The 14,482-nt window shown below is 37.1% G+C and overlaps 1 protein-coding gene across 2 annotated transcripts in view; it reads left to right on the top strand.

Moving 5' to 3' along the window:
* Nucleotides 1–14,482, top strand: part of LOC139147181 (puratrophin-1-like) — a 102,435-nt gene that overhangs the window by 27,861 nt on the left and 60,092 nt on the right. Inside the window, exon 1 of one of the 2 annotated variants that reach the window (XM_070718110.1) lies at nucleotides 28–234. The exons of the other annotated variant lie outside the window; for it this stretch is intronic. Coding sequence (XP_070574211.1) covers nucleotides 160–234 — 75 coding nt within the window. The 5' untranslated portion in view covers nucleotides 28–159. Of the gene's footprint in view, nucleotides 1–27; nucleotides 235–14,482 lie in introns of those variants that run through there. 2 annotated transcript variants of the gene reach the window in all.

Raw genomic sequence — 14,482 nt, 5'->3', positions numbered from 1 at the left:
CACAGGAACTCAAAGTCCTCTCAAATAGTTGAAATGCTTTTTTGTGTGGAGTATGTCATTTTAACCACAAGGCTATGGTGGGAATACTGTAGTAGCCAGCAAGTTGTGTTTATATAATGGATATCTTCACATCAAAGCCTGTGATTTTACAACGGTAAAATGTTGTTTATAATTGTAGCAGCCACTGTAACTTGCCTTGCCCTTGGTGTTGTCCTGCTCACATTGAAAGTCAAGGTGAGTCAACAGTTCCAGTGTTCACATCTACTTACCTCCGGTGGTTTTATTTGTTACATGTATCAACAGGTGTATAGGTGCATGTAATGTATTGAATTGTGGTAGTCTTTCTACTACCACCATTAGAAATGAACTCAGTATCAATAATTTTGTGTCATCTTTTTTTTTGTTCTTTCGTTAAGTGGTTGTACATCTTTTAGCAGATTCATGTGACAAAAAACACAGAAATTTTAAGAGATGAATATTTTTGAACTAGTAAATGATGGTTTTGTTTATGAATTGTCCTTTTCTGAAGAGTGTTTTAATTTGTCTTTTCACCACAAACTGCAAATCTTTGGATTTTAGGGGATACAAACAGCTCTAGTGATTACACATGCCTGTCTTATAAGTTCTGATATTCTAATTTGAAGTTTTAAGGTATAGTTGTACTTCAAAGCACAAGATATTAAAGGATTTCATTGTATGTTGTTCTCTTGTTTTGTATTCTAATCATTATACACGTAGTGTTCTATCCAAGCATTGGCACAGGCACTGAACACAACATTTTATACTTTGGACTAATATAAATCACCACACAGAACAATTGCCATTGCAGATTATGTCGTCTTTGTTCACTAGCAAATGGAAGAGTAATTCATTTTGTACAATGCACTTGTGGTATTTTTATTCTCTTTGTTCTGAGAGTCCATAAAATCTCTGTGGTAGGGAACACTTTTTGATGAATATAGCCTGCGTCTCCAATAATATCTTGTAATTAAACAGCTTTACAATCAATATTTTGTCAAAACAAACCGGTCTTCTGATTGTTTTCAGATATTTGTTGAACAATGCCCTATGACTACTAGTATTAGTTTTTGAAACAGTAGTAAAGAACTGAAGTACAATCTGACAAATAAAAACTTTAAGAATCAAACTAAAGATACGATAAATGTACTACTCTTAATCCAGAATTGTGTTCATGAATGACATGATGGTTTTTCAATATTTTTTGCATTTTGAAAGCGAACATTTTGTATTTTGGAGTGTAGGCTTTTATTGATAAATTGTACATGTAGACAGTGTATAGGAAGTATTAGTCCTTTGGGCAGACTTTTGACAATTACTTCATATTGATGGTTAGGGATAGCGGAATGGACCAAAGTGTGAATTGAGAAATTGAAGGAAATGAAACCATTGATGAGTAAGAGTTCAGTTATTTATAAATCTCATTTGTGAATTTGTGACATGTTCATTTTGTGTACATCAATGTTAGGATGCTATTTGCATTGGTATAGACTTGCGCAATTCAGTCTGAAATTCTGACATCTGTGAATTCCACAAATACCCCATGTGTGAGATTAATCCACTTTTTGTATTCTTTAATTGGACATGATACTTGCCTACAGGTAGTTTAGAAAATTTACCCACAGGCATCAAGTAATCCACACCTGCTGTGAACAATGGATTTGATGGGTGATACAAAAAACCTGCACACACTGAAAACAGTTAGCATGGCAGAGATTAAATTGAGGCAAAAAATGCATCTGAACAATAAGGTCTCATTTGTTTAATTGTCACAAAGCTCTGTCTGACCAGTCATTGATGTCACTAATTACTCAGAATCTCATAGTAGCTGAACTTTGACCCCTGTCAAAGTACTTTATGCTGTTTCCAAGCACTGGCTGAGTGTTCAGAGTTCCTGTGTGGTCATGCCAAGATTTGACAAAATAGATTAGTCAGTGGAATCTTGTTAGATTTTGTGAACAGTGCTCAGTGATGGTAGACTGGTGTTAAAAAAATTGAACAAAGGTAGCTGTGTTTTTGGTATGTTTTTACTGTCTCCTCAGCCCATCAGACTTTTTATTGACAAACATCAAATAGAGAGTCAGCTAGCTTAACATCAATAAACATTTATATTCTGTTGTGCAAGACACAGTACGTTTGTCTAAAGCAGTTTATATTCTGCATATTACGCAGCTGATCTCTCAATGATTTTTTCTGATATTTAAAGATGTACAGTAAACACTTTCAACTCAACAAAACTTTCCCATAAAAATTACAGGTCACAACAGCCTAGTAATAAGTAGAGGTTCTTGAAGCAATAAACCACACTCAGCGACGGTGTACATGTACCACAAGAATTTGACCAGTTCACGACATCTATGCACTCGCTATCACTCGTGTATATATGTCGTGAACTGGTCAAAATATCATGGTATACCATAGCTGGGTGTGCTTTATTGCTTAAATATCACCTGTTCCTATCTGCATGAGTGTCATTTGTGTTGTCTCAGACACAAGACAAAGCATAAGGTCTCATACAGCACAAATGACACAAATCTTAATATCATACAAGGAAGAGGAGATATAGGACAGTAATAGACTAATCATCTAATGATTTCCAGAAATTTACAAAAAGGGAAAACCTGACATTTCTACCTTATTCTAACACATGCAAGATATGCAAAAGGGCTTCCTGCATAAAACCTTAAGAATGTCACCATGTACACTCAAATTTCTCCCTGTCTCCACGAGTAATGATATTGAATTCAAACGATTCAGATAGGAGGAAATATTTACAATCCAATATGTTATTACAATATTTGTTCATCCAAAATCAAAAATTATGTTAAAAAAGCCTACCAATTTTGATATCTAAATCATGATTGTACAGTGTACAATGCCAGTCATTTGCTTTGAGAGTCACTACATCAGCAGTTGATGGAGTGATGTCATGTCATACGCCCACTACTTTGCTGACGTACAAAGTGCTTATGGTCCTTCCGGTGTGTGTCTGTGTGGTGTAAAAAATTCAAGGACTCAAACTGGACTAGCAGATTAAACCATTGCAAGAATCAACACCACTATCAGTATCAATTTTAATAGCCACCCACAATATCCTCATTCTCCAAGGCTAATTTTTGATGATAGTAACTTCCGAGCCAAAAGTGGTTATCATTTTGTTGATGTGCTTTGTGAGTTGGAAGGGCAATTTGTAAATACACCAAAACTTATGTCTCATGTACATATGCTGTTTATTGTAGATTATATTACCATGCCCTGCCCATCGCATTTTGATTGGTCGAGCTGAACCATGTGACTGACCACAAATACACAGTAATGGTTTGTTTACATGCCCGTGAATATGAATAATAAGATTAACAACACAGAGTATCGTAACTTTACAGCTCAAACGTAGATCATAATCAATCACAAAGTAAAATGGAGCCTTTGTAGGTCAAGTTGAGATACTTTTTTCTGAAAACATCTCCAGATTTGCCAATTTTTTACAGTGCGCGTGACAGTGCGTCGCGTATTGCTCAGTTTCTGGGGCCCAGTTGTCGTTCGCTCCTGAAATTTTCAGAAATTTTGAAGGTTTTCTTGGGTTTGCTGATAATACAATGGAAATAACAGACTCCGCTCTGACCATTAACGTTTATTTATGGGTGCGGGCTTGAGGAAAGCCAAATTAACGGGCTCGGCAAGCCTCGCTTGTTAATTTTTGGCTTTCCTCTCGCCCTTGCCCACAAATAAATGTTAATGGTCAGCGCGTCGCCCGTTATTTCTATAAAATTAACACGCATATATTATGTTAAGCATCACGTGGATGGAGCAACGGAAAGTGATATATGATCATACATGTATGTTGATATTGGGACTTCTTTCCATTGGAATATGCAATGTGCAGATGACATCATTCATTGAATTCTTTGTTTTGCAACTCAACACAAAGTGAGCGAAACCAACAGATGCTGCAAGTTGTGATTAGAATATCAATGGACCATGCATTCTGTGACAACTTGTCCAAACATAGTGTCTTCTGCTCCACTGTGTGTAGTACAAACTGTCAATGAATGAATGAAAAATGTTCAGAGTATAAATGTGACTTGTTCTGCACAGACCAACCTTTGCTACCAAATTACAGTTGCCAAGGATAGACTTCCACAAAACTTCCTCCAAAATTTCCTTTTCTAGGGGGCATAATATGTTTTTGATTAACACTGACCCTAAAACTACCCTTTTGAAGAATGCCTCCCAATTAGTGTATTAAAGTAAAATGCAAGGAGCCTGCCAGAAGTCATGCCCTCTATAGAAACTGATGGCAAGAAGTCTATTTTCATCATAATGGGAGTAGATTTTAAAATAATTGAAAATCTATCCAAATTATAGATGATAAACTACATGTATTTGTGTGAATCCCTAAAAAAGGATTTGGGGTAACACTTTTGCTAAAGATAAACTTTTTAATGGCTATTAGTACCACTCAGAATAAGCAATGATGATAATTGTAGATAGAGAACATATACTTGTTATGTTAGTTTAGAAGAATAAGACAGGTCATGAGTGCCAGTAAGAACCAAGGTGATGCAAGCATTGTACAGTACAGTTCATAGTGGACAGTAGACATTGTTAGCCATAGCTTGGCTAATAATTACACTGATCAAAGAGAATTCACTAGCTTTGAAGGCATTCAAGATATGAGCAATGAAGATTGAACTCATAGATACACTAGCAGAACTCTCACTGTTGTGTAATGTAGGCAAGGGAGTTGATAGACATCTTGGGGGATGTGTGATGTATCTCTGTACCAATGTGGTGAATGAAATATTTTCTATCAAATACCTAGGAAGTATTCTGTCACATTTATCACAGATCATTGGCTACATCATTCATGTTCAGACAATATCTCCACCAGCTGTCTTTTGGTATTACACTAAAGCCAACAGAAACATGATATGTCATGATGATTCTATTGAATATAACAAAACAAAACAAAAGTCAGTATGTGAGAAATAAAGGATAGCCTAGCAAATGGAAGAAAGAAAACAAATAGATATGAAACAGTTGTTGAAAATGAACTTAGAAGAGAGACAATGGATAAATTTTCCACCGATGAAACTTCAGAACCCGATGGAAACCACCGTATTCAGTAAGATTTAGTGCCATGCTATGGGATAAAATGTAAAAATTGTACATCTATGATAAGACCTATTCGTTTCAATAGTGAAAGACGTTACCTGTCAACTGTGAAACCATGATGCCCATTGAAGTTTGCGTATTTCACAAAGTTAAAAAGAATCACAGTCACCCAGCAAGAAGAATTTGTTTTCATTGACATTGGTTTTGTGAGGGTGGAGCTTTTAAAGTTTTGAGAAGATGTGGGTCTCAAGAGTAAACTCTAGCATTGAGACTGGTATCTGTCATGTCAAGCAAAGCATTGAAATCCATCATTGAATCTTCATGCATGTAGCCTCTTTGTTACTCACACCTTTGAGGTTTTAACATTTGGGCCTGCCTCATGAGGCTGTGCTCTAAGAACAAAGACATTGTGTGAAACCATGCCCTAGAGAATAATAACACTTGTCTTTGGAAGAGCTGTCAAGTTGTTGTCAGAATTTAGGTCTGTACCGAGCGGAATTTATGGAAACATGTCAAACAACCATTTGGGAATTTATTGTCCAATTGCATTGCAAGATGCCAGGATACTAATTAAACTTGCAAATTATTGAATTGATTGATGATCTATATGTCCATGTTCAGGTATCTTGTTTTGTTTATGGTTGACTTCGTGGACAGAAGTGGTCATTGCCGATCAACACAAGTTATTTTGCTGAATTTTTCCTTTTTCGTGTCACAATGTCTCTGTACATGTATTACTCAGATCCAATATCTATCATCAAGCTACATGTACAATTTAAATTGTACTCTTGCAGCTCAATGGTCACAATTCTTTGGGTAAGTGAAGTGCTTTTTTCCAGCAGTTTTTACAACTTTTTCTACTCCTGTCTTTACATGTAGCACTGCCAACGTGCAGACTTGTCTGCAGGTCTACATTCTTTCCATGAACCATTTCTTCAAGAAAAATTACATGTGCTGTTGTGTGCAAGTCATAAACTTTCACCTCCAGGGTAATGTGTATAATATGTCATATCGTAGTGCTTGCATACTTCTCTATGTTCTGTTTTAGAAATATCAAGTTTTGTTGTTTTGAGTCTCACTTACATACTTCACTTTTGTGACAACTTTACTTGGAGTATCAATGGCATTATTGAACCATTTAAATTTCTATTGTTTGCATTTTTTTAGACGTTGTTGTCTCGTTTACACAGAAGATGTGAAATCATGTACAACAAGTTTTATGCTAATGTTGTGGATTACATCTTAACTTCTATAATCGTTAGCTGGGATGATGTCAGTAGTGCAGATTTGCATCGGTGGCCAGCAGCCACGTGCTTAGATTTCACGTGGAGTTTGTTTTCAAACAACCTTCCTCGGTCGTAGACCGAATGGCCATTGTGGTGCATCGATCATTAAAACCCATTGATCATTTCGCTTCACAGTGTCTGGGTATTGTCATTTCCATCATGAATTATTTATAGGGTCTCATCAAATGTCTACTCTACAAAACAGAGATCAACATCATTGCCAGAGATATTATTGTTGTAGTATCATGCTGACAAGCACAGAATATGCTGTACACTTGTACCAATGATACTATTTTGGATTATAGGAGACCAGACCAGACACTGGTCCATAAAGTTGTAAGAAGTTACTTGAAGTTCAGTCTTGGACATCACAAACTGGTTCGAATTGTACCATGTGACAGACCCTTTTACCATAATGGTTTAGCCCAATGCTATTGTTAACACTGGTGATTGTTGATCCATTTACATGGAATTAGGGGTAAAAAGTTTAAAGGCGCCCTTCTCAATCCCAGGTTCTCGCATTAGCAAATGTGTCAACAGCCCATTAACAGTTTGTCATTCTTTTGTTTTCCATTGAATATTTTATCAAGGAAATAATATTTATATAAGATAAATCTGATAATTGAGTGGGGGCTATAGTTATCTACCTTAGACAACTTACTACTTGCTCATGGCATTTGAATCCTTGATTGTCATGAATGCATATACTGACCAGTATTCTCCTATTCTATGTACAATAATTCTGAGCTAAATCGTGACAGCTACCATGCACGCTTGGATGTACCTGTTCATTTGCATCATTAGATATAGCAGGCATATTCATTTAGTTGGCAATACACTGATAGCTAAACCAAGAAGACTAAATATACATTTGATATTGTACATTTTGTCAAATTTATTCCTGTTTCGTCTGTTTTGTCTCTTTTGTTAGCTTTTCATCTATTGGATAATCTTCCTTCAGTTTGTGTTCCAATACTACTTATAGTTTCTACTTGATGGTTTACAGCAGAGAAACACTACCAGAAGAATTTGCTGTTGTGCCAAAATCTGACCACAAAATTGTATGAAAAGGAAGTTATCCCAGAATGCAATGTAATATGTAATCTTGGGTAGATTTGCAGAACTGAGTGTCCAAATCAAATAAAGGCAGCTTTGCTTTGACAGAATAGATTAATTAATCAGCTGCTATGTCAATCAACATGGTGATGAAAAACAGGTGTTTTATTCACAGTGTTATGTGCAGAGAAAACGAACAAAAGGGTGAACTCAGCAGTTACGTTTAAAACAAATTTATTACGAAAATAAGACTAATTTCTAAGTCAGGGGATAGAATACAAGCTTTAAAGTGTACAGACTACTTATCTCAGCTGGGACGGCAAAGCTCCAGTCTCAGAGTTGTAACAGTCAGTCGGATGAATGAACAGTCCTTCGGCTTGCAGGCTGGAAGCTGCACAAAGACCCACAGTATAAATCCAGCGTTGACAGTGAAGGTCTTGAAAAGTCTTGAGAATGACTACTGCTGGAGTTTAGTAACACACAAGAGACACGATCCCAAAAGTCTGACTGGAAGCTGAGCACATCCCTTTTTATAAAGGCATATAAGAACAATCTAGAACTTTTATTGACATGCTAATTACTGTTCTAAAATTATCTCCCTTACACAACTAATCAACTTTCCAGAACATTCCAAACATGACTAATTGAATTCAAGGTTGTGAGGTCATCAAGGGCAGTGACCTTGGGAATGTTCTAGACTAATTGAACTCAGGTCATGATGAGTGTGGGGGAAATGACCTACATAACACACCCCCTCTTCAAAAAAAGAAAAATTTTTCAAAGAAAAATCTTTCTTTTTACAAATGTAATCTTGAAAAGGATTTAAGTACTCAAATTTTGTTTTACTCTAAAGTAAAATTTCTTGAAAGTGAACAACAATAAACTCTAAATACAGAGAGACAGTCTGCAATTAAATTGTCTCTGCCTTTGATATGTCAATGTCAAGATTAAACTCCTGTAACATTAAACTCCATCTTAGCAATCTCTGGATTTTTGCCTTTAAATTTCTGCAGAAAAACAAGAGGGTTGTGATCAATATAAACCACTATTGGCTGATTTGAAGAAGTAACATAAACTTCAAAATGCTGTAAAGCTAATATCAAAGATAAACACACTTTTTCAATTGTAGAGTAGTTTCTCTGGATTTGTTAAATTTGTGTGAAAAGTCAAAACAGGATGTCCCATGACTATCTTCTTGCAATTTGTTGTTGGAAAACTTGAAATGGCACTGAATTTGGCATAAAGTATGCACGGCAAAGTCTGGTTATTTTTACTGAGTTCGATAAAGTCATTGTTCGGCAAATACTTGGCTTCCTCCTGGAGATATTCCGCTTTCGCAGGATTCAGTCTGTCTGGATGTTGTTCCACTGGATTACTGTCGCAGACATCTTCGTGGTGGTAGATGATGTTTGTCCTCGTTGGAATATCTTGAAATAGGTGTTTATATATTCGTGGAGCAGTTCTTTCACCTGTTGTTGTTGTTCTGGCTGGAGGTGTGCCAACTTTGTAGACTCCAGCTTCTCCAGGATTTCTGAGTTCTGAAGCTTGACCGAGCCCAGCTTTGAGTTTAGAGTATTATCACTCAAGTCAGTTTCAGTATCACTATCTTCATAATGGCTTGAACTGACTGCACTGACAGGCTGAGTTATAGTAGGATTATCCCTATCCAAATATGGCTTAAGCATATTTATGTGACATAGCTGTTTTTGTTACGCCTGTCAGGTGTTATTATGATGTAATTTAAATCACTCAATTTCTTATCAATTAGATATGCCCAAAGTAACGAGCATGGAGTGGTTTGCCAGGAATTGGAAGTAGAACAAGAACTTTTTGACCTGGTTCAAACTTCCGTTTTGAGGTGCTTTTATCATATTTGGTTTTCATTGACTGCTGAGATGACTCAAGATTTTCTCTGGCTAATTCACATGCTTTAGAGAGTTTTGTACGAAAATCTGAGACATATTGCAAAATATTCAGACAATCATCATCGTCTGATAGGAATTTCTCTTTAACGAGCTTGAGTGGGCCACGGACTGTATGTCCAAATACAAGCTCAAATGGGCTAAAACCAAGAGACTCTTGAATTGACTCTCTAACAGCAAAGAGCAAAAAATGAATTCCTTCATCCCACTGCTTCTCTGTGTCAAAACAGTAGGTCCTAATCATGTTTTTCAAAGTTTGATGAAATCGCTCAAGAGCACCCTGACTTTCTGGATGATAGGCGGATGACCTATACTGTTTAATGCCTAGCTGATCCATTACTTGTTGAAAAATTCCAGACATAAAGTTGGAGCCTTGATCGGACTGGACACATTTAGGGAGGCCAAATAAAGTGAAAAATCTGACTAAAGCTCTCACTATAGTCTTTGTCTTTATATTTCTCAGTGGTATGGCTTCGGGGAACCGAGTTGATGTACACATTATTGTCAGCATGTACCGTACTCATTTCCTGATCTTGTTTTTGGTAGGGGCCCAACACAGTCTATTAGAATCCTACTAAATGGTTCTTGAAATGCAGGAATTGGCTGTAAAGGGGCCTTTGGAATGGTCTGATTTGGCTTTCCTACCATTTGACATGTGTGACAAGTTTTACAGGAATGTGCTACATCCTGCCTGAGATTAGGCCAATAAAAGTGACTGAGAATTTTATGATAAGTTTTTCCTGACTCCTAAGTGACCAGCCCAGGGGGTTTCATGGGCTAGGCGCAATATTTCAGCATGGTAGGGCTTTGGAACCACAATTTGATGTTTTATAGCCCAATCGTCATCAACCAAAACATCTGGAGGTCTCCATTTACGCATGAGAATACCAGATTTTGTATAATAGGAAACAGAGCTATCTGAAGTTTTACCTTCATCATCTACCCTGTCAAACAAACACAAAATATCTGGGTCTTTGTGTTGTTCTGCAATGAGATTTGATCTAGAAAATGTCTGACTTTGGTCAGCAGAAGTTTTACTGGAAGTTTCAAATCCACGAGGGATAACGGAATGATCCGTGTCAAACACCTGACTGAGAAAGGTGTCATTTAAGTCAACATCTGTGACATTATTTTTGAGAGTATTTTGATTCTCGGAAGTTTTCTTTGACATGGCTCGAGTAATGGCACATGAAGGAAATAAATCGGGTATCTCTTGTTCAATTGGCTCTGGATCCTGATCTAAAGTAGGATTATCAGTCACAAGTGGATTAGTAATGACCTTGTCCCCAGCAAGGTCGTTTCCAAGAAGAAGGTGAATCCCTTCAAAAGGCAAAAAAGGCCTAATACCTAAAGCCACAGGTCCAGAAACAAAGTCCGAAGACAAATAGACATTATGGAGAGGAACAGGAATGTAGTCATTACAATCTACCCCTTAATAAGAACTTTAGAACCTGAAATGACTTTTCAGAAAACGGCAGGGTATCTGCCAACAAAAGAGACTGGGAAGCCCCGGTATCTCTAAAATTTTGACAGGGGTAGCGGAAGAGAAATCACTAGAAAGTGATATAAAACCATTATGAATAAATGGCTCGAAAATACCCATAATGCTATCTTGAGAAGAATTGACCTTGACCTCATTAATTGGGGATGAGAGGGGTTTAACCTCAGAAAATGTGTTGCACACATTATTAGACTCTAATTGAGTTGATGAAGAAATAAAGCCGGTTGGCTTAGATCCACTTTGACCACTTTGACCTTCACGTTTTCTTTTCAATTTGAAACACTCTGACATTAAATGGCCGTCTTTCTTGCAATAATTACAAGAAAGTGTACCGAACTGTTTGTCAGAAGGAGATTGAGACTTGGGATCTGATGATGTGTGAGTGTTACTTAAATTTTGTGAACTGTTGTCATTTGATTTCCTACTTTCCTTTGAGAAATTCTTGGATGAAAAGGACGAGTTAAATTTACCTGCATTGTTTCTGTATGAAAAGGACTGGGATGGTTTGCTGAGAAATGAAGATTTGTGGGTCAATGAATAATCATCGGCCAAACGTGCAGCAACCTCTAATGTATCTGCCTTTTGTTCATTGATAAACGTCTTGATGTCACTCCGGATGCACCTTTTAAATTCCTCAATCAAAACGAGCTGTCGTAATTTGTCATAATTCTGACTGACCTTTTCCGAAGAACACCAACGATCAAACAGTTGTTCTTTTGTTCGAGCAAATTCAACATAAGTTTGATCCTTCACCTTCTCACAATCCCTAAATTTCTGACGGTAAGCTTCAGGCACCAACTCATAGCCCTTGAGAATTAATTCCTTCACAGAATCATAATCTGAAGCCTGCTCTACTGACAACTGAATGTAAATTTCTCTAGCTTTACCCACCAAAGCACTCTGCAAAAGCATAGACCAGGACTCCTTAGGCCAATCCAGACTCTGAGCAATTTTCTCAAAATGAAGGAAATATTTATCAACATCCTTTTCTTGGAAAGGGGGAACTAACCTGAAATGCTTAGTGATGTCAAACTTGTCTGAAGGGAAGAATTTTCCTGACTGTCCAAGCTCTAAACGTCTCATTTCTAACTGTAGTCGATGTTCTTCCATTCTCTCTCCTTTTCTCTCTGTCTTTCTTCCATTTGTAATTCTTTCTCTTCATTTGTAATTCTAGTTTCTTGATCTCCAAATTTGTCTGCATTTCTAATTCTAATTTTCTGAGTTCAGAGGTAGACTCGGGCTCATAATCTTTCAGGGTGGATTCCTCAAATTGGCCTAAATCAACTAGATGTTTGGCAATACGGTACTGTATTTCCCTCTTGCGCATAGATCTTTTAACTTCTACTTTAAGGAAATTTGCCAGTGCTATGAGGTTGTCTTTTCTGAGGGAATTAAATGTGTCCTGATCAAGGTCATCCATAAATTCGTCTGGTTTAAATTCCGCCATGATTAAATTTCGCTGAGTTCACAGTATACAGTAGTTTTGAAAAGGCTGTCAAATGTTGTCAAACGGCTCAAAATATTCGTCTCCCAGACGAGCCCCCAATTTGTTACGTGCAGAGAAAACGAACAAAAGGGTGAACTCAGCATTAACGTTTAAACAAAATTTATTACGAAAATAAGACTAATTTCTAAGTCAGGGATAGAATACAAGCTTTAAAGTGTACAGACTACTTATCTCAGCTGGGACGGCAAAGCTCCAGTCTCAGAGTTGTAACAGTCAGTCGGATGAATGAACAGTCCTTCGGCTTGCAGGCTGGAAGCTGCTCACAAAGACCACAGTATAAATCCAGCGTTGGCAGTGAAGGTCTTGAAAAGTCTTGAGAATGACTACTGCTGGAGTTTAGTAACACACAAGAGACACGATCCCAAAAGTCTGACTGGAAGCTGTGCACGTCCCTTTTATAAAGGCATATAAGAACAATCTAGAACTTTTTATATTGACATGCTAATTACTGTTCTAAAATTATCTCCCTTACACAACTAATCAACTTTCCAGAACATTCCAAACATGACTAATTGAATTCAAGGTTGTGAGGTCATCAAGGGCAGTGACCTTGAGAATGTTCTAGACTAATTGAACTCAGGTCATGATGAGTGTGGGGGAAATGACCTACATAACAACAGTGATTGTCAACTTTGTAACTTTGTGACATTCATGGCCAGTACTGGCTCAAGAGAACTGTTTTCATGACATTCATGGTCGGTATTGGTTCAAGAGAACTGGTTTAATGACATTCATGGGTCGGTACTGGTTCAAGAGAACTGGTTTAATGACATTCATGGGTCGGTACTGGTTCAAGAGAACTGGTTTAATGACATTCATGGGTCGGTACTGGTTCAAGAGAACTGGTTTAATAGTATTCACAGGTCAGTCTTTGTATAATATGCATATGGCCTTTATGGTAATACTCCATCGTGTCTATACAACAGTTTGTATAGCAATGAATAAACTTATAAGAGTGTTAAACAGATAAATCCCAGGGTAGTCTGTTTCTAATGAACTCCCCAGGGAAATTTGTTGTCCATGGAATCTTATAAGCTGCTTTAACTCTTTAACTTTTCTGTCAAAATCTTAAATGAAGATGAAGAAGATTAATGTATTACATTGGTCCAGTACTATCTTGTCATTACTGTTGCTGGCTCTGGAAAACTTGGAAAGTCTGGTGCATAATAAGTAATTGCAGTGAATGTGTTGGGATATGGTGTGCCATTGATGGATGTCATGATTACCTTTCCACCCCCATTTCCTTGTGTAGAGGTCCAACTTTACTGTAGAAAACAATTGGATTGGTCAAACCATGATGGTAAAAGGGTCAAAGCTTAACAAATGTGAAACGAATTGAGCTGCCCAGTGAATTCTTGTACTGGACCACCTGTTGTTGTTGTTTAGGTTGTTTCCCATTCACCTTGATGTTCACTATTTGTACTTGAAGAAGATGACCCATACTGCCTCTCAATCCAAGCATCTCTGGTTGTACCTTGAAATTCTACCTTAACTATAAAGTGTCTGTGCCACTGGATCATTGAATATTGCTGTCTTTGCATTAACATTGCTTCACCTTTGATTTTGTTTATCAAAGACTCTGATTTTATTCTGTCAGTGTATCATACATGTACACAAAATATGTATGAGGGCTGATTGCCTGGTGACGTTTGACTTTCTTTGCGTGTACCATGGAAGAGGAATAAATATATGTATGGTGAAATTATCGACTGATGAAGTATATCTATTCCATAAGCCAGACCATTGGCATTTCAGATTTGTCATAGACTTCCTCCATCATGTTAAAAAGTCCACATTCGGAAAACTGTATACTGTAAATTTATGCGTATTAATAGCTTGGGTGAGATGCCCTCTGGGCACTTTTACATGTCAGGTTATTGATTGGTTTTTATGCTCCCATCACAGTTCCAAATATGAATAGAACTTGAAAACAAATCATGAAGAGTAATGTAATGTTTACTATTCAGCTCTTTGCTCGTACTTTTTAAAGACCTACCATCGATCGGTGGCTACTTTTGTAAATGTAGTATGCACCTCGAAAGTGAAAGACACCCAAACTTTTCCTTAATGAAACTTC

The sequence above is a fragment of the Ptychodera flava genome, chromosome 13, assembly GCF_041260155.1.
Source record: "Ptychodera flava strain L36383 chromosome 13, AS_Pfla_20210202, whole genome shotgun sequence".
Lineage (NCBI taxonomy): Eukaryota > Metazoa > Hemichordata > Enteropneusta > Ptychoderidae > Ptychodera > Ptychodera flava.
Note: the sequence above shows the minus strand (reverse complement) of the source record. Positions and strands in the feature narration are given on the sequence as shown.